The sequence below is a fragment of the Amphiprion ocellaris genome, chromosome 20, assembly GCF_022539595.1.
Source record: "Amphiprion ocellaris isolate individual 3 ecotype Okinawa chromosome 20, ASM2253959v1, whole genome shotgun sequence".
Lineage (NCBI taxonomy): Eukaryota > Metazoa > Chordata > Actinopteri > Pomacentridae > Amphiprion > Amphiprion ocellaris.
In genome coordinates, this window is record NC_072785.1 from 18,607,416 (window position 1) to 18,628,847 (window position 21,432).

Consider the following 21,432-nt stretch of genomic DNA (forward strand, 5'->3'; position numbering starts at 1 on the left):
AAATGGTTATTATTCCATTTTGAATGAAGGAATTATTTGGGGGAAAAAAAGCCTCTGATTTATCATCCATGGCGAATGAATGTGTTGGAGCAGCGCTGACACACACATGCAGGTCCCTCCGGCTATGGTTACCCTTGTCCTTCACACTAGCTGGCCAAATCATCACCTGTCTGCATCAGCCCTAAATTTTAGTTATTTACAATCCACACACACACCCACACAGTGAAAAAAGTAACAGAGACAGGCTTACACACTCAGTGAGTGGAGTACCAGTGCAGTGAGTTCCTTCTCTACAGCCTTTAGGGCTGCTGTTTTTCCACAGATAACTTCCGCTATTTCTGACTAGCGCCGCCGTCTCTATACAACCAACGATGCAATAAAAGATGTTTCTTCATATGTTCTTTATGGGCTACAAGCTGCTTTATTGAGCGACAGCTACTTCAGAAATTGTTTGAACCTCAAAAGAGCAATTCACTGAACTATTATGATCCCTTATATCACCTAGTGGTTTAATGTTGTCTTCAACAACAAGTTTTTCCCGGTGAATTACCAATAGTTTCTATAGAGCTGTTTCAAGCCCTGTGAACTACTGGCTGCACAGAATATTGGTGCTCCAAAGCTCCAAAGTGTATCTGATACTCGTCAGTGTACGCAAAACAAAGAGGATTCATATTTTCAGCCATTAAGACCTATTTGGCACTCACAAGGTGCAAATAAGTGCCATATCACCTTATGAAGACACATCAAACCCAATTGTGTATGAAAATTATCCCCAAGATGCCTTTTTGGTATTGATTATGTTCTCTTTTCCTTGAAAGGACTCGTGCAGAATGGTAGCTTTAATTCCTGTGTAATGAAACCATTTTAGCCTGTGTGTATTTGTGAGGAGAAACAAATAAGGATAATTATTATCAACGGATCCTCTTTATCCTCTGTGCCGCGTCTGCCTCTGGAGAATCAACATGCTGCAGCCAGAGCCGGCTGGTCTGCTGGGACAATCAGCCTTGTCTTTTATGTTATTTATTTGTAGCATGCAGCAGAGCACTCTCCAGTTCCTATTACACTGCGGGGCCCGACGATTCCTCGGCCTCCAGAACAAAGCTCCACATTTCAGGCTTGAAATCCTGTGCATTTGGGCCTTCTGTTTAACACAGGGTAGAAAAAAAAAGAAAAGATAGATAGAAAGGGTAGAAAGAGAAAAGATGGGAGAGGAGGAGAGGGGGAGGGAGACAGAGGAGAAGAGAGACTGCAGCAGTGGGCGAGTACAGATCGAGTTCCATATTAATGTGTGCAAATTCCCCCGCTCCTGCTGACTAAGATTAGAAAAATTAATTTCATGGATGCAGAGACAATACTGATGTCATCAAGCGGAGAGGAGAGGAGCAGTGCGCTGTTAACTCCTCCCTGCCTGGCCTCCATTAGGAGCACATCACTCTTTAGCATCGCTTCATCACTTCATTTCACCGCCAGGATTCAAGCAAGTGGACTAAATACTAAATACAGACAACAAAACACCGCACTTAGCCTTGACAGATCTTTCCTATCAATTTATCCCATCGTGAAAAACACAAATTATCCTGTAAGTGTGTGGTGAAGTAGCTGAGCTGTGTGCACGATGGCATTCCCATGTGTCTGCTGCATCTCTGAGAAGACCGAATTCACTGAATTATGTCTTGAAACACAATCTCATCCTGCATCTCAGCGTGCACGCCTTGTTAGTAAAAAGTCTCATAACGAATGACAGTGTGAAGAGTAGTACTGGTCCGCGGGGAGCTGGGTAGAGCCAAATTGCGTTTCCTCAGCCCAATATGCCTGGATAGCACAGGCAGCTATGCATGAAGGCTGGCTAGCAATGAGAAGCATGAAATTATCTGAGGAGGGAGAGGTGCAGGGAGTGACAGCCACAGAGGAGGCGGGGGGGAGATGTGTACATACGCCGTATATGTTTCCCAGTGATGCTGTGAGTTGAGAAAGAAAGGCAGACAAAGAGAAGCCAGATAAGAGGCTGTTGTTAGGCGGCCGACCGGCGTGCTTTTGTGTTTGGCGCAATGCACATAATTGCTCTCTCTCCTGCGTTGTCCTCAGAGCTGGTGATCGGTGTGCCCTCTACGTTTGACACCAATATTTACACCACACACAAACACGTCGGGGTGCTCGGAAACACACACGCAACCCCTCCAACCCCCTGCCATGCGCACGAGGGGGAAAAAGTTGCCGAGTGTTCGGTTGGTCACGGCCAGCACAAAGACGTCGTTAAGAGAAGGGAGGAGGGGAATCGAGGAGAAGACAGGATGGGAAAAGGGAGGGAGGAGAAGGCGACAGGCTGCTTCATCTGTCTCAAGTGAGATTGGGGTCGTGGGGTCGCCGGAGCCCTTTTCCTTTGCCGAGACTGGGAGCTATAGAAGCCGTGGAGAATGGGGAGGAGGAGGAGGAGGAGAAAACCTCAATGACAAAACGAGATGCGGCTGACATGCCTGTGACACGCCATTAGAGAATGAAAACAAATAAAATGCAATCGTCTGCAAACAGTCGAGGAAGCACGTGTGAAAGAACACACACTGCAAATTTGCCAGTCAAATCTCCTGCCAGGATGCAGTTTTCCCAGACCAAATTCATTCAGATTTCCACTGCAGAACAAGAAGAAGACACTCTTGGATCAAAAAAACATAAACACGCACAGATTCTGGTTTTCCATGAGATGTTCTGTAGCGTTCTTCAAGTCTAGCCAAAGATTCAAATTTACTGTTCACACATGGACTGTTTTTACATGTGCTGAGCATGTGTTTCCTTTAATCAGTTGACAAATTTTGCTTCAAATCAGCAGCGTTCCGCCTGAAAAAAAAAAAAGTTTCTCACTGGGTAGTGAATTCATTGAAAAGCCTTTAGGTAGGTGGTACAACTATTGCTTTGAAACCAATGCAAATGAAGTGCTTTCAGGAACGAGCAGAGGCACCCACATCATCTGTTACTGATGTGGTGAAGTGAGAGCCTTTGCCATATTCCCACTCTTTTCTTGTCTCTCAGTTCTGCTCGGCGTAACCCTGGGATAGCGGAGGGCCGCTGAAAAAGCCCATTTCATCTAAGGGCCATGGTGGAACGAGAGGAATGCGCTCCCTCTCTAACTTCGCCAGCCCGCAGAACCCCACGGAGAGATGCTATTACACAACCAAATGAAAGAGAGAAAAAATGGGCAGGAGGGAGCAAAATAACAATAACTCTATCTGCCCCAAAGAGAGAGACCAGGCTATTAGAGTAAATGTGCTGCCCTTTTGCTTCCCACGTTTCCCGGTGCCGAGTGGAAATGCTGGTATTAAATATGCAGCATAGATTCCCCCTTATTCAAGGAAATCACCACCTTTGCTAATGGAATGGTATTGGAGAGGAACTGCTTTTCTACAGCTCGGATAATTATGGACGAGGTCCCGTATCGCCAAGTGTGTTTATGAATTAGCAATGGTTATTCATGATATTGTGCTCAGAGTAGGGTGAAAATACATAAGTGAATACTAAGCGAGCAGACCAACAGAAACGATGCTAAAGGGTCCTGAGGGGGCTTTCTCCGCCATCCATTAGTCTTCCCTGTAAGGCAAAGCTTAACGAGCTCCTCAGGCTGGGAGGCTGGCCATTGAATGAGCGGGAGCAGCGTAAATTATGAATACGAACGCATCTAAAGCAACACCACAATGTGTCCCCTTCCTCGTTATTAAGCTGTTCTCCATCCGTCCTGCTTGATTTTGTTTGGCACTCCTGGTTCAGAGGTGTAGCACTCCAATAACAATGTCTCTCATCAAGGAATTAATAGATTGCAATTCTGCTCTATCTAAAATAAGGAAGTTGTCAAACTAGGTCACCCCCGTGGTGCAGTTAAAGAGGTTCCCCACTAAAAACAAGGATTTACATTCAGGCTGTTTGTTTTGGAGCATTGCCCAGTCCCCCAGGGTGGAACCATCCATATTTCTCCTGCGGGTGATCCATCACTTAAAAACAGAAAAAAACAAAAACACAAATAACAAACAGATATCCTGACCTTCCTTCCTCAGGCAGATATTAGATACTCATTAAAAGTCACCTGAAACAATTTGAACCTAATTGATTTCATTATCGGACTCGGCACGACACACGAGGCCCCCACGTTTGATAGCTCAGCTGGAAATTTACAAAGTTAATTAGAAAAAAATTGATTTTCATATCATTTTCCCCCCCCTCCGCTCAGCCTCCGTAAAGTGACATGGAGAGAAGTCTGCTGATGCGCGGCGGCAGCGATGTTCAGTGTGGATGGGAACACAGCGGGTTAGAGGCCTGAACATTGCAAGTGGAGTCGGAAAATTTATTCCTGCTTTCAGTGGTAATGGAGCAATGTGTGTGTTTGCGTGTGTGTGTGTCTGTATGTGTGGCTATGACAGATTGTGTAATAGCATGTTAAGGCGGTGTTCATTCCCCCAAACCCCAACGCACTAATATCTCTTAATCTCTTGACCTTTTGTATGCATACTCTCAAACACGCACCATCTTGTTTTTCCTCAAACCTCCATATAGCGGTCAAGGCAGCAGCAGCAGCAGCAGCAGCAGCAGATATGGCCTTAATTTCCTCCTGTAATGAATGTGAGCCTTCATTCTTCCACCCCGCTGCGAAGGCTTCCCCAGAAATGGTCTCCTTGACTCGGGTTAGAGGCCCTTGAAATAGGCTTCTCTCCCCCCAACAGCCCCTCTGGGTCACCCTCTGGGAGGCCCCAGGCTCTGTCAGGCCTCCCATCTCCTGGGCCCTGACTGGGAATCAATCACCGAAGTTGGCTGGGAACATGAGGTGGGGGAGCCGGGTCGATCAATGAGAGGCTCCAGGCCTATGGGAGCCCTGATGCATGGCCTGACTGCACATACACACCTCTGACTCACACTGAACTCCACCATTTACTCCCATTATTGCTGAGCCCCAGGGCAGCTATGTTTACCGTGGACTGGCTGTGCCAGATCATATGAATAACATATGACTGGGAAAATTGAGTGATATTTGCAGTTAAAGGGCCTTAATTAGATTTCAGCATGATCATACTGAAAATGACTGTCCATGTTGATCCTCTGTACTCCTCAGTATGAACAAATTGAGTTTTCATCGGCCTCATATGTTTTTGCTATACGTGAGGAATTTTAAAAAACAGTTAAATCAAACCGTTATAAATTCAGCATTTGTAACCACATACTGAATGTGTATCAGAGCACTCCAGTGTGTAGCCAGAATAAGTACCCTGATGATGAGTTGTTTTACACACCAAACCTTGACCGACCTTTTATGTTCAGGTTTTTATTAAAGGCCAAACATGTTAAAGGAATGCGTATATTTCCCAGGAGAGGCAACAGACCCTTGGCTGCAACACGCAGATTTCACCATGTGTCCAATTCTGTGAAAGAAAGTGGGAGTCTGTGTGTGTTCAAATGTCCTGTATGTATGATTTTAAACGCTACAAGTAAAAATGATTTGGAAAACAAATGTGAAAACAATAGACATGAATGTGTGGGAACGTATGGATTCAGATACATTAGCAATAACCAACTGCAAACGCGCGGCACGTCTGTGAATGCCTGCCAGCATCAGTAAAACATGTGTGTAAGTATTTTGTGTGTATGTGTGTGATCAGTGTGTACCATCTGTGTCCAGATGTTGCGTAGAGAGCAGGCTGCGTGGACAGCCAGACAGTTGGCAGGCCTTCTGACAGGCCTGTGTTCCTTATTGATAGAGGGATCACAGAGACAGAGGAGTCAGCCGTGCTCAGCTAGACCACAATATTGTCCTCTCTGCTGTTATTCATCCCAGTCAGCCAGGAGAAAATGGGATGTTCTGAGCCAAGTTTATAGCTGTCAGATCTCGGCCAAATCGGAGTTGAATAGGTTTCAAACATTTGGAAAACAGCATGAGGAACGTTTGATTTGTCATACAGATGCAGCCAGATTCTTGTAGCAGAGCTGAAGAATTTGATTGTATTTCAGTTCTGAAAAGGGCTTTTTTTTTTGACGCCGTTGCTAATAAAGCTGAACCTGAAGTGCACAGTCCAATGCAGCCGGGTGAACAGCAGCAAGGGCCAACATGTTGGTGGAGCGGTTAGACTGGTTCCTGATTGTTGTGGAAATATTTAAAGCTGTTTGAATAACTGCTGCTGCTGCTCCAGATTTGTGTTTAAAAATGGTCTCAACGTAAAACATGTCCATGACACTATGAATTAAACTTTCCTGCTTATAATTCCTCTAACTCCTCCACTTTTTTAGTTTTTACAAAAGGCATCTGTTGACTGTTTAGTTTCCATTACTGCCTTGCTAAACTGTCTCCCTGACCTCGCACCCCGTGCCATCTTTCTTCCCGGGCTCCTGCCAGAGTTATGGAGCAGGGCCGACGTTTATGGAGGGCAGACCCTTTTCCAAGAGCTTTGATCCAGAAAGTTCTATAGACTATAGTTTTGCAGGGGTCATCCAAGAGGAGCAATGTGGGCAGCAGTGTGTGTAAGTGAAAGCACATTGAGCTGCTCTGCTTTACGGAGAACCCTCAGTGCAGAGGGGAGTACAAAAAGGGCCTTGGAGGATTTCAGGGGTTATAAGGTGCGTGTTAGGTGTGTGCATATGTGCAGGTGTGGGAAGGAGGAAAATACACAGCGCTAATCCATGAGAAGAAAAAAAAATCACAGAAAATAGTGAATCGGACCCCAAATTTCATCAGGCAATATCACGGCTCTCATATCTGTCATCTCTCTTTCATCAAACACCTCCGTCCCGTATACAAATTATTCATGCCAGCAGCTAAATGTATTCATACCATTCTGTTTACTTTATTACTCCACTTTTATTCTGCTCTTTTCCCCACATTTGTTTACAAGAATAAAAGCCTACTCTGACAGAATTATCCCTCTGCACAACAAAAATAAATCACAGCGCTTGCACACACATCATTCACATTCAAAGAGCACAGCTAAATTATAGATGGCCCCTTTCTCCCCAAATATGCATTTCATTAGCATTTCCTTCGCCTGTTGTCTTTTTTTTTTTCCTTCTGCCCGCCTGCACACACGACCCACGGATGTGTGTGTGTGTGTGCATGTGTGTGTGTGTGTGTATGTGTGGGTGTGTGTATGTGTGGGTGTGTGTATATGACTGGAGAATGGGAACAGACTTGCAGCAAAGCAGGACGCGTCCCCTTTCCCAAGCCTAATTTAGGATTCAATTACAATACTCTTTAAAAAGCGTCGACTTCGCAATTAATTATTTTAAGATTAGCCTGACAGTAATGGGCCTCCCACCGATGCCAGCGAGCGCAAGACTGGCCGCCTGCACCCCAGGACCACTCTGTCTCTTCACACTTATATATATATATATATATATATATATATATACTGTATATACCTTCCTCTTTCTCTCCTCATCCCCTTCCATCTCTCTCCTTCACAGTCTTTGCCCACCTTCTCTCCATCTTCCTCTCCTGAGGAAACAAGAGATAAATCTTCCTCCTTCTCACCTTCATCTCCCTCCCTCCATCCTCTCTCTTTTTTTCTTTGCTACCTCCTCTCGTTGTTACACTTTGTTTCTTTCCATGTTGTTTTTTCCTCCCTTCATTACTTTGCATTGTGCTCTGATCTCCTTGGCGGTTGTCATGCAATTGATATTGCTTCAGTACAGAGGACTGCTTTTTATGAGCCACAAGGGCCTTCTCCCACGTCCTCCTGCGTCCCCGGGAAACGTTGACGGATGAGCCCCACAACAATGCGCGCTCGCACATAGACACTCGCGGCCCGTGCGCACGTGCACAACCGTCTGTCACCGCCGCTGCCAGGCGTAAGCGAAAAAACACGCCGCCTTCCTCCACCCGCTTTGATTGGAGCCAAGCGAAGCATTTTTTCCTCCTCCTTCCTCTCCGCCGCCGCCGCTGCTTTTCCTCCCCAACCTACACCACCAGCAGCAGCAGCAAGCCCCCACCCCACCCCACCTCACCCAACACTGTTTTTTTTTCTTCTCCCCCCCTTTCCTTTCTTCGTCTCGGAAATGAATGTCATCATCCATCCCCTTTCTCCCTCCGCCGCAACTCCCACCCGTCACCCCCCGGGCAAACCTGAGCCGAAGCCCCCGATTCTGTTTATTTAAATATTTGATATGTAAGCAGTCATAAAATAAATGTCAGAAGAGGGAAAGGGAATGGATATGCGGGGTGTGGAGAACGAGGCCATTACGGGTAATGGTTTCTGATGTATGTCGCCCCCTCAGTGTAACCCACCTACCCCCACACCCCCCCCACACAAACCCTGCACATGACAGAGGCTGGAGAAGCAACAGGGGAGTAGATGGAGCAGAGGCTTGAATGTGTGTGTGTGTGTCACGACGGTAGCGATGCGACAGATACACACACACAGTAACACACTTGTTCGACTAGCGATATGGAAAATAGGCCCTCCCATGCACAATTGACTTCTAATACATTGTATACTCCTCAAACCATCCATTTACCAGGCATTGCAATTTCAGGGGCCCTGAAAGCAGCACTTTGCCAGCACTTTACAAAATACCTTAAAAAAGCTTCCAGCCTTTACAGATGCTACCTTTCACTAACTGCCAATTCTAACACGTCTGCTAAAGTGACAACTCAGCCATGTCTCTGGGTTGAACATTGAACATTGCTTTATTGACTTGCCAGAATTTCCATGTTGGACAACAAGACCCGGTGCTGCCTACTATTTACGCACCCCTCCGCCAATGTCATTACACTCACGTGTAAGTCTTCCTGCTAGTGGCACCCAAAGGATTACACACCTGTGACAATTTCACCCAAGAACTGATAAAAAACAATAATAAACTGGAAGGTAGGTGATGTGAATAAATCAAGCAGGGAAAGAGAAAAAGAGGCAGAGTACAGTGAGAGTCTCTCAGTGAACAACCTTGAGTTTCTCCTTGATGCTGAGATGCTAAAATAGTGCAGATCAGCACAAAAAAAAAAAAATCCCCAATTAAGAACAAAAATCATCACAGAATGTTCATTAGCGCTGATGGTGTATTGGCTTGGCATTTCAGGGCCTTTAATTCGCAGACCTTTGCCTAACAAGCTCCCTGGCCACACAAAAGGGCTGCAGGAGGCAGAGTGACATCACATCAGGAGTCAAAAGTCAAAGAGAGGTGTTGCCGGCTGTTGACCTCGTCACCTCTAATTGCTCAAACGTGCCCGATCCCCCTGTGATTTTCCCATCTGTCAGCACGCAGGAATGTCTGCAAGGATACACATGTCCGGCTTTGCCTTATAATGTACATGGAACACACACGCATACATGTCAACCATCCCCCTCAACTCCACCTGTAACCTTAGCATTTATATTCACACATACATAAGCAAATTCCCGTGATACTGATACACAAACACTCGACACCTCTATTCACTTGCCACATGTTCCCATTATACTGATAACACACATCTCTACTCAGTCAGACACTGTGAAAAATAATGCTTGGGATCAGTAAAACACATGAACTCAACAGTCTGCATCAATCTTTTTGAGTTATGACAACTTCTGATGAAATTGTGTTAAAACCACAAACTACACTGAGTCAATGTGATTAGCTTTTCCTCTACAATAAAAGTTATTTTTATTCTTAATCATTCACAATCGTCCTGGTATGTTAAGATGGGGGGGGGGGACTTAAAATCTTGAGCTCAAGGTGAAGAAAAATTAAGCTGTTGAGCCAATTTCACGAAGTTACCTCAATTTGAATTTAGTTTGAAATCAACTAATGCAGGAATTTGAGTTTAAATTACACAATATTTAGTTGATGCAGTTATGTCAACCCAGCCCATCAAAATAAGGTTTATCTAAATCAGTAGATTTTTTTTTAAAAATCTAAATGGTGGAATAGGTCCCTGAAATTAATTGTAGAGTGTATAGACACCTTCTCATATATGTGATCACACCGTTATAACTGCTTCCCCTCCCAGCACAGATCTATAATCACCTCCCCTAACTAGGGTCATGGACAAAAAGTCACATTTCCATACATATATACCTAAATCTCCTTCACACACATGCCCCCTGCTCCCCTCTGCCCCCTCCAGAGTCTGGGTCAGTGTGCCCTCCAGAGCGCCTCGCCCTCTCCGCTGTTAATTACCACTAATTGGCCCCGCTCGTTTTTTCCCCCTGCTATAATGGAACCATTCATCTTTACTACTTAATGAGTAGGCACTGTAGTCACCAGCCAAGGTCACCCACAACCGGCATCCAAAAGACAGAAAGACAGAGACTTGGAAACAGCTGAGGGGGGAAAAAGAAAGGAGACCGAACAGCAGCGTGAGACAGAAATGGTTGTCAATGCTTTAAAAATACTGAGGAGAAAAATGTGAATTTGCAGAAGTTTCCACACATGACTTAGCTTTTTGGAATGTGGCCAGTGTGTTGAAAGAGAAAAAAAAAGAAAGAAAAAAGCTGAGAAATGTCTGGGGGCTGAGGGAGTCGGCAGTGTCCAACAAAAACCACAACACACACAGGGAATTTCCAAAGACAGACTAATTAAAATATGCGAGCGAAAACAATGGATCCCTCAAAACAATGCTGAAAGTGCAAACCAGTACAGTCAAACCCAGTTATAAATATATAAATGTGTTTTTCAGAATGCATTAAAAGCCTCCTCTCTGGCTTGTGCACACATAATTATCAAAACTATCACCCCAACTGTCAGCACAGACTCCAGCCCCAGCGGGTGAGAGGGCAACATGTTAGCCGTCTCACCCACCATAAAACATCTAATTAACACTGAATGCTTTATATATTAGTCCAGTGGTTGCTTTGTATTCATTTCTGTGCTGATTCAAACAGATAATAAGTTACTGCTGTAAAAAACGGCCTTATTACCTCACAAAATAACCTTGAAGAATTATGAATATTTTGATAATAAGGCCCAGGAAAGCCATTGTTAAAATCCCAAACTGATAGCTGAGTGAATCTGGAGAAAAAAAATTACTTTTTCATCGGGAAAATTAAAACTCCACAGGCGGTCCGTAATTGTCTGATTCCAATAAACTGTTACCAAATCAAGTGTCTGAATAAGCAGAAGTTTTCTCAAAGTGTTCACACATGCACCCAGGGGCCAGCAGGTAAGATAAGACAACATCTGCACAGTGTGAGCGTTGTTAGATGCTGGTCTTTGCCTAACAAATCGGCATTTTTGGGGGGCTTTTCCTCTTTCTGCAGTGTTTCTCCATTCAGCCTCATGCAGCGTGGTGGAAGCTCGAGCAGTCGTGTGCTCCTGCAGAGCTGTGGCGATCAGCCCAGCACGGAAATGTTTGTAAATGGGACAGTCTTCTATGGATTATGGTAATGTGGTATTCCACGCTCCCCTCTGGCATGCGTCTGACATTACAGTAACCTTTGCATGTTTAGCCAACAGTAACTATGGATGTTCATTGAGCAGGGAGGCGCACACGCGTGCATGCACTTAGAAACCCTTACGGAAACACACGGGCACAGTCGCGCAGGACAGATTAACTGTGCACAGCAAACATCTGCTCTCGAGAGCCGTATTGATATCCTTTGGAGGAATTAACATCTTAAAGAAATCAGACATTTAAACTCTAAAATAAAGTTCACTTGCGTCGTCAATATCCGAGCCAGTTCGTCCGGTTTGTGTCGAAGGAGTGGCTGGAATGCAGAACACAAGTCTGGCCATATCACGGAGGTGCAAGAAATGAGAGAAACACCGAGAATGAATTCTCTGCTCTGCACTCACTGCAAGAAACTAAAATTCAAACACAACCTCTCATCCCACATACGGTATCTCCAGTGAGCAGTGTGAAATATGTGTGTGTCCACTGTGCATATGTGTCTGCACCGAGGAGGATGTGGTGTGAAGTTTGCCGAGATAAAATAGATCTAAATGAAGTAGCATTCAGCCAGGAGTGACCACGAGTGTCCTGTGTGTGACCGGTGTCTATAAATTACCAGCATATTCCTACACACACACTGAATGAGTTGTGTGGGACTGGTAGGAGAATATGTTACATGGTTGACAAGTCAGCACAAAAGACCGATGCACATACATAAGTGTATGTTTAAGAGCGTGTATCAATGTATGTGTGACCGAAAAGGACAAAATATATACATTACAGTTCAAAAGTTTGGGGTCACCCAGGCAATTTCATGTTTTCCGTAAAAACTTACACTTTTATTCATGTACTAACATAACTGCACAAGGGTTTTCTTATCATCAGTTAGTCTGTCAACACCATTAGCTAACACAATGTAGCATTAGAACACAGGAGTGATGGTTGCTGGAAATGTTCCTCTGTACCTCTATGTAGATATTCCATTAAAAATCAGCTGTTTCCAGCTAGAATAGTCATTTGCCACATTAACAATGTCTGGACTGTATTTCTGATTCATTTAATGTTATCTTCACTGAAAAAACAACAACTTTTCTTTCAAAAAAAGTACATTTCTAAGTGACCCCAAGCTTTTGACTGGTGGTGTATATAATATGAAACTTGGTGAGAAAAAGAAACAACCCAAAGAAACAGACAAAACTCATTAATTGAAATTCGGCGCGTCGTCCGCGTCCCATCGTTTTTCTATTTTTGTCTCTGTGCTTCGCAAACGACAGACAGCGCCGTGCTGGTAGTGTTTGGTTGTTGTTGTTTCTTTTTTTTCTTCAGCTGAGCAAATGCTCCCACCATGCCAGCGCTGATTAGGATCAACTCAAACCACACAGCAAGATGTGTGACTGGAGTCTACAGTCTGGTGTAAACTGAGAAGTGCAGAGGCTTTGATGTGTAAAGTGACAGATGACGGTGATGATGATGATTTTGATGATAATGGTTTTCTCACAGGCTTGTAAGAGGATGGCGGCAACGGCGACGGCATGCAATTCATATGTGAAGAGACCAAAAAATAAGAACACGTGGGTTTCGGTGTTTTGCGGTACACTCTAAGATCCAATCGGTGACTGTTTTCTGAAGAATAGTTAAAAAAAAAACCACGGGCCTCGACTTTAAAAAAAAGAAGAAAAGAATTTGTATAAATGAAGGACACTCCCAAGATAATCTACCAATTATCCTCTTCTCCTCTCCTTTTGTTGTGCTGAACTGTTGGACCATTAGTTCTATTATGCAGAGGAAAAAGAAGGAGAGTTGGATCAAAAAAATGTCACGCTGACTTCTTGAATTTTCATTAATTGCCGCAATCACCAAAATTGCACATTTCAGGAGGGACTGCCGGGTGTGTTTTCCATTTGGACCAGAGAGGAGAAAAGAATGGGGGGCGGCAGTTACTGTAAGCAGGACAGTGTTTCAGTAGTAGCCCGCAGATCTGCTCAGTACTGTGTATAAATATTCGATAGGATATGCTTGCTGTCTAAATACCTCTGAACTGACTGCTGGTCCCTTGGGAGAGCGAGCTAGCTACTGAGAGCCAGGGATAGAGAGGCAGATAAAAGAGGAGAGACTGTATTTAGAGAGAAAACACAGAAAGAACAAAAACAAAGTGAGAGCAATCAGTATAGAAGACCATCTGTTTAGAGAGTATATTTATCTACCATACATTTCCCCAGCAAATACAGAGGAAAAATAGGGAAGGAAGAAAGCAAGAAAGAGAGACAGAGCACCCCCTCCTTTGGGAGAGGGGGGGGGTCCTTCCATTCAGGAGCTCCACGTGGCTAATTAGCATATGTGAAGGTCAGGGTGGTGGCGTGGTGAGGCTGGGGCGCCACCACAGCACCCAACACCACGACACCTGGCATCATGCCCGACACACACAAAGAAGAAAGAGGCCCAATATATGTATGTATGTGTGTGTGTGTGTGTGTGTGTGTGTGTGTGTGTGTGTGTGTGTGTGCGCCACCGACTCATAAATACTTCTTTTTCCTCACGTCGTTGAAGTGGGGTGAGATCCAGAGGGAGAGGATTTTAACTGTGCTGACATTTGCGAGAGTTCACATACTGATTCTCTCCCCCTCTCTGTCTCTGTACACTCGGCCAGGCCCATTCCTCAGAAGTCAGCAGGCCTCCATGTGACTCACTTCAAATATCGCCTACATTTCTGCATCTCCTGCCTCCCTATGCTCCCTCTGTCGAGCCGAGAGGACAGCAGCTCCGTCTACATGCATGTATGTCAAGGCAATGTATGATCCAGTGCGGTAAAAATCAATAGCAAAACCATGGAGATTACTCTCATGTTAAAGGGCTTCAGTTTTGCAGTGGTAACTATGCTGATAAAAGGAAAGTTTCCTATGCTTTTTGATAGAATCTTCCCTACAAGGTTCATTCGGCTGTTCAAGTATCTAACAAATACCAGACTGGTGATAAATCTGTTCTCCACAAAGCTGAAAAATGATACTGAAATGATGATCAAATCAAGTCCAAAAGACCTTGGACTATTTCATCCATATTGGAGAAGTCAAATTCTCCCATATGAACAATTAACTTTCTTCCCCAAAACTGCTTTGGTTTTTATTTTTCTGCCCTCCCCTGACACAGGCAGTTCGGATAAGACAGCACTGAGAAACAGCTGACACAAAATCAACACCCGCTCGCAGCAATTAAATCCTTTCTTCGGGGCATTTACACACCAACCTTTGACTCCAGGGGATGCTGTGAATGCATAGTGAGTTCAGACTCTCACACACACACACACACACACACACACACACACGAAAAAAAAAAACTACAATTATTTCATTAGCCAGCTAATAATACACAAGCTTATGACCAGTGATGCAACTGGACAGTTGTTTTTCTTTTTTAAAAATTCTTATTTTTCAAAATCAGAATTAATTGGTGTTTTGTGGAAACCGCATGCAGACCAGGGATAACCCCGGCCTGCCAATTACCTAAGCAGGCTCCGCGTTTCATCCGAGGAAGATGAAAAACGCTGCACGGGCCCTTATCGGACGCAACAGAGCAAATTAAAATTTCACTCTAGTCTTGCTAATCAGCACTGCGCTGGCTGGCCAAGACAGAGATGTAAACAAAACAACATAAACAAACGAGTGACGGAAGGAGGAGGAGGAGGAGGTGGTAGTGGTGGGGATGGGGGGGCAAGAGAGCAGGAGATGGAGAGAGAGAGAGAGAGAGAGGCAACACTGCGAGATGGGCGGAGCAGTGGCTGGACCGCTTAGTGCTGACGAAGGGGCTTTAGCCTGCACACACAAACACACACAGAGGAGACACACACTCAAGGACACACACGCGTGGGAGTAAAAATGAAGCACCCAAACACACACACCTGCACGCCCATTTCCTGACCAGACCCCATGGGCTGTCCGTCTGATGCAGAACATGTACCATAAATTAAATTCCAGCGGCCACAGTCAGGCCCATCACTATGCGCAAGGCTCCCCGAGATAGCCGCATAATACAAAGTGACATTGATGCATTGCTCCCATTATAGAGTCTTTGTTCGTATCACACTAATAATTCATAAGAGAGAAATGTAAACAGTATGCACTGGAGAGCACTGCAGCCAGGGATCATTTCAAGGTAAGCACACTACCAAGGATGAGAATCGGTCTGGTCTTTGATATGCAGAGCTGCTGAGCTTTGATTTCAATCCTTAAAAAAATAAAATAAATAAAACACACAAAACACTGAGCATAATAGTGATAAATTAGTGGAAACTGTAGATAAGCATTGTTTTATTAGGTCAGGTTTTAAAAGAGTCGCTGCTGTAATTATCTAAGCAACAGCACTCTATTTCCATTTTACTAGGCCCTCATTATTATCTACTAATTACTTTTATTGTTCTGTGTGTGTGTTCTGATTAGTGGATAACAGACGGATGCTTGTTACATATAAGATGAGACTAGAAGTGTTGTTTCGTTTATGTCGAAAACCTAAATAAGTCATTAATGCTGCACATGTGCTGCTGAACTGTTGCTATAGGTGCAAGTTGCACGTGAGGGAGGGAAAAACAGATCGAGAGAAAAATATCAGCTGACGTGTAAACAGGCAGACACACATTCAGGCAGAAGGTCACAAACCGAACACTGAGCATTGCTTTTTTTTTTCAATCAAACACAACAAGGTAATTTGAAAAAGTGGGACAATGTCATTTTCATGAGAGTTTGACTCGCACCTTTAAATATCTCATGCATCTCTGACACACACACACACACACACACACACACACACACACACACACACACACACACACACACACACACACACACACACACACACACACACACACACACAGTGGTGGGGCTCTGTCTTCATTTTTGGTGAGTGGCCAGTGTAGTGAGCGTGAGTGAGGTGTGGAGGGGGTGGGGGGTGCAAGCAGTGTAAATGAGGTGCACTCGTTTCGTTCACAGCTTGCTCCTGAAGAGAGGCAGTGGGGAGGGAAATTGAATTTGAAAGAGGGGAAACTGTGCCAACAGGTGACAGAGGCGTGCTTCGACCAAACGCACTCTGAAGTGAAGCGCAGTCATATCACGGGGCCAATTTGGAGGCAGTATTATGCACTACACCGCTCGGCTTTTTCGCACAGCCTGTCAGCGCGCAGGAGAGCAGTGCTGCCGCTCCAAATATGAATTAAACATAGGGCTTTTGTAGCGTGAATACACTGCTGCTGAAATGTTGGTAGAGTCAAGAAAAAACAGAGGAGCACATGCACTTACTCTTCAAGTGGAAAACTGCACTGCAAAAAAAAAAAGGAGAGAAAAAAGTGCAGCATAAAATGTTAAACATAGGACTTGTTTAGAGGGCTGAGGTGGTGGAATTATCTGCACTAAACACCCGAATATGAACAGTATAGTATAAAACTGACTCATTAACATGTCTTCCATACACACACATTTAACATCCAATCTACTCACAGTCAGTATTAATTAATATACCAGTTGGATTACTGTGGGGTTTCTGGTGACCAACTTATCAACGCATAATTTGCCACAATCAATGCAGCAAATCCTCCCACGCTCCAACATTCCCTTCATTTCCTCAGCATCCAACGCAAATTGCCTTTGATTGAAACAATGTAGGCTAATGAACTGCTTTTGTTTCGCGAGAGGCAGATAGTATAAAGCTACGCTCAACCACCTTGCCCTCCAGTCGTCCAGATGTGCCATCCAGCAGTGCGCATAATTTAGTGCATCAAACGCAACCGCAGAATAATGGCTGTTCTGCACAAACACCGCCATGTTTTGGTTCAGAGTTTGGATCTGGCAGCTAGTCCTTCCCCTAGCTGTAGGTCTGCATGCTGCTGACAGCAGGAAAAAAATGATGCAGCACAGGGTTTTGGGGGCCACCTAAGGATTCTTGAAGGCAGTCCCCCAAACAGAAAGAGGAATAATTAGTAACACTTGCTTCACTATTACTACTAAAGCCCCCTGGAGGAAGGCAGTGAACCCCAGCTGCAGCAGCGAAAGTCAGCTTCAGGGGTTATTGTGTAAAACTGTGGGTGAAAGAAGTGACTCTTTTAAGATAGAACTATTATACTGCATTAATATAAAATGTAAAAAAAAATGTAAAGCAGTTTTTCAAAATTGTGTTTTGTTGTGTGAAACAGATTAAATCAATGTGGACAATCCTCCATTTACTAAAACAAAATACTAGTTTCTTCTTTAAGGACTAACACTGCAGCCTTTTGTCTGTTTAGTGTGAAAAAAATATGAGAATAATTATCAAGAGCATCCTAACCTTCATAAAACTTCAATTATTGTATTGGACGGCCTCCAAGTCTGGAGTATTCCCATAAGACGTGAATGCAGCATCATACAGCTCCACGGCCAAAGATCCCTGCAAGAATCCTCCTGTTTTTCTTTTTTTTTTTTCTTTCCTGAATGCAGTCTGCCCAGAGGGGCCACAGGGAGCCAATCAGATGGCAGACTGGGTGTCAACTGTGAGCCAGGAGTACGCAGAGCTTTAAGCCAGTTTACCTCCACTATTCAAATTCCGAACAGAGCTGCACAGGAATAAACGAGGCGCACAGAAGTGCTCCGGCTCGACGCGGAGCGCACAGAGAAGGACCCGCGGTCGTTACGCGGCCGCAGTGTCCGTTTGACATTTGAAATCACATTAAACAAAGAATAGACGGCAAATATTTCCGCTCTTTCGCGTCTGTTTAAAGCATTTGTGTACATTTTCTATACGATTGTGTCACTTTTTTTCCGTCGAGCGCCTCGAACACAACACGTCCTCATAACAGGGCGTTTCTCAACGTGTCTGAAACCACGTCTGCAGAGAGGTGAATCTAACAGGACTGTTTTTAAATCTAAATTACAAATAAAGCAGCACAGAGCGACACACAGCTAATGTATGTAGTATTAAAATGTGGTGACGTGAGTCTCTAAAACAGCTTGTTAATTAATGTGGGGAAATTCAGAAGATTCTTTTTGGAAATAAATGCGTTTCTTTTTCCTTTTTTACGCACAGTTTGATCTGACATTGAAAGTGAGAATTATGCGCATCCAGTGGCTTTTCTTCTTCGTAACCCCCCTCCTCTCCGATAAACGTGTAACTTTAAATAATTCACCTCCATACACTGGTACACATCTCACAGTATTTGTGATCCAAATACAATATCTAATTCTGAGGGGCACCGCAGCGCGCACCGGAGCGCTTGAGTGAAGTTTCCAAAAACTCACCTGCGTCCTGCCGAGGCCTTGCCCTCCGTTGCCCGGGTTAACCGAATGTGGATGGTTCCTCTGTTGCCCTCCCCAGTGGGCCGAGCCGGCTCCATACTGGGGCCCCACGTCCTTCCCCAGGCCCATGCCGGCTTGCTGCTGCGCCGTGGGGCCGCTGTAGTCTTGATATGCACCACCGTAACCCCGCATCATGGGGCTGGGGGAGGTCAGCAGCTGGTTGAGGGTCGGGGTGGCCCCTGATGGGTGCTGCTGCTGCTGCTGCTGCTGCTGATTTTGTCCCGTGAACCTCTGGAAGCCACCAGAAGCTGCTCCCAGGGGAGACTTGCCGTGGCTTGCTGAGGAGTTGGTGCCCATCATTATGTTCCCAGGCTGCCGGCATCCAGAGGGGCCCATCATCCCGTAGGCCCCGCCGCCGTAGCTGGCCCGGTACGGAGGGTACTGGTTGTACTGGTTGTTGTGGTACCCTGCTTCGTGGGAGTTCTCCATGCTGTTATGAGCCGAGGAGTGCGTTATCCCCATCCCACCGCTTTGTTGCTGCTGCCCGCCATGTTGATCATAACAGGGCCTTGGATTGTAATAGTTGTTATTAAACTCGGAGTTGTTGCTCGGTGGCCCCAAGTTGGAGGAGTGTTCGTACCTGGTGCCCATCATCCTCTCCGAGGGTTTACAGGTGAGCTCCCCCTCACCTTTCCCTGGCATGTGCTGCTGCTGTGGCTCCTCCTGGCCCCCCAACAGGTTCTCTTTGCCGCCGTGGTGTTGGTGATCCATACTTCTGTCCCCTCGGGGCACCTGGCCGTTGTTATTGGCGCTGTTGTTACTTTGGATCTGTCGCTGCTGATGTGGCGCAAATTGGCCGAATTGCGGCGGCGGCTGCTGCTGCTGCTGCGGCTGAGACTGAGGGGGATCTCCGCTTCCCACACATTTCAGCTTGTGGTTCGCGATCAAACCCGTTTCCATCGAGGAAGTGGTTGAATTAGTCGACGCCGAGGCAGATGTGAGGTTATTCCCAGCCTTGTCGTGGCCGTCCGGAGCGCTGTGAGTCGTGGAAGTTGAATGGACCATGCTGAGCTCGTTTCGGCGGTGATGGTCTACATTATTCAGAGTCCCATCTCCAGCACCCAGAATCGGTCCACTTCGCTGTACGGTCCCTCCTCCTCCACCTCCTCCGGATTTCCCCGAATTGAGCTCCGGACCCAAACCGCCGGATAATTTCTTATTTTTGTTATTAGTTCTGGTCGGAGCCGATGCCACTTGCGCAGCCATGGTCACTCCAACATTTCAGCGCGCAGTGACAGCAAGCCCCAACCAGCCCTGCGCGCAGAAAATAACACAAGAGGGGAAGAAAAAACACAAGCTGGAAGGTGAAAAATATTTTCAGTGGAAAAGCAAGCTTTGTTCTAGCGCTGGTGTTGCTGTGGTGGTGGTGGAACGGTGCGTCAGTGAGGCTTCATGTTGAAAGTTTCTCTGCCAGGTTTAAACGAAACTTTTTTTTCTTCCCCCCTCCGCCTCTCCTCCATCCCGGTTCTCAGTAATATGTAGCAGCGTCTCCCGGAGCCCTTGTGGCCCAGCATGGCATGAGAGAGAGCGGGCTCCACCAGCTTATCCACCTCCAGGGCTCCGGCGTGCCTCACATGTAAAATCCGGACTGGAGTAGCGAGCCATTACGCACGCTGCATTCTCATATTTCTATGTTTTACTTCGCTTTGTGAGTTAATTTCACAACCACCCAGATGCACTGATGTTCAAGTACAATTTCATAACATATACACTCCTCTACTGTCATTATAATGTCGAGATTTATCCTAATAGCAGCTCAGGCGGCCAAGAAATGACGAATTCCATTAATTTAAAGCTAGATTTACTCCTAAACAACCATGACTGGTCGAGGAATGCCAAATTACGCACGCACCTTTGTCTTCCCCTCCACACTGGTCATTCAAATGAACACACTAGCACATGTTAAGTTTGCCTGAGCGAGTTTCTACGCCATTATCCAGATCTGATTTTCCCTCTCCCCACCCTCTGTGTCCCTCGGCTCAAGCCAGTTCTCTGCAGTTCTGACAGCAGTCGGACACGCAACCACAAGCGGTGCGCAATAATGTTGCCATCGGAATAAGAATGTAATCGCACTTTATAACTGCTATAATGCTGTAATATCAGTGCACAGTTTTCATCCCCGACACGCTCCAATCACTTTCTTTTCAGCCTGAAAATGACTAATGTTCCCCTTAAACAAAGGAGCATAGCAATCCTGTAATAAGAGGGGAACCATGGCAATATATAATAACTATTAATCTATAGGACTAGTCGGTGTGAAAGCAGATAGGCATTCAGTGCGATTAGGTCACTATAAACTCCCTGTAAGTCTCCATAGGAATGTAATATGGATGAATATTAAAGCTATTCCTCATTAGAGTCTTATTGGAATGGAGGACTACATTCTTTAATTTCCTTCATTGGATTTACTTTGTCAGAGACAGAACTTGTCTGAAATTATAATGAAATTTTTAAAAAAAATTGAGGCAGAAGAGAAGAATCAACCCCAGGCTACACTGTAGGACCACACAAAACCAAAGTCTACAAGATATGCCATCCCATCAATGGTATTCAAACATGAATGTAAAATAGTGCTTAGTAAAGAAGCCAGGGTGTCTGTTGGGACTTGAATGAGCAGAGGGTCTGCTTTGATGAGATCAGATGCATTTGATCAACAGAGGGAGCTGCGGATGAAAGAGGGGTGGAGGGGAGGATGGTGGGGGGAGGAGGGGGTGGGGGGGTAGGAAGGGAAGGATTTGTGGATGAGAGTTGTGCTGAGGATGGACCATGATAACGATGATGACTTGTGCAGGT

The 21,432-nt window shown here is 45.3% G+C and overlaps 1 protein-coding gene across 5 annotated transcripts in view; it reads right to left on the reverse strand.

The window, feature by feature from the left end:
• The window catches only part of LOC111562637 (AT-rich interactive domain-containing protein 1B-like), a 198,236-nt gene extending 177,949 nt beyond the window's left edge, over window positions 1-20,287 (reverse strand). Inside the window, exon 1 of one of the 5 annotated variants that reach the window (XM_055005694.1) lies at window positions 18,583-20,287. In XM_055005694.1, the coding sequence (XP_054861669.1) occupies window positions 18,583-19,845 (1,263 nt within the window). In that variant the 5' untranslated portion in view covers window positions 19,846-20,287. The remainder of the gene's footprint in view (window positions 1-18,582) is intronic. The other 4 variants (XM_055005692.1, XM_055005695.1, XM_055005693.1 and 1 more) reach the window with 4 other exon arrangements.
• Between the last annotated feature and the right edge of the window lie 1,145 nt (window positions 20,288-21,432).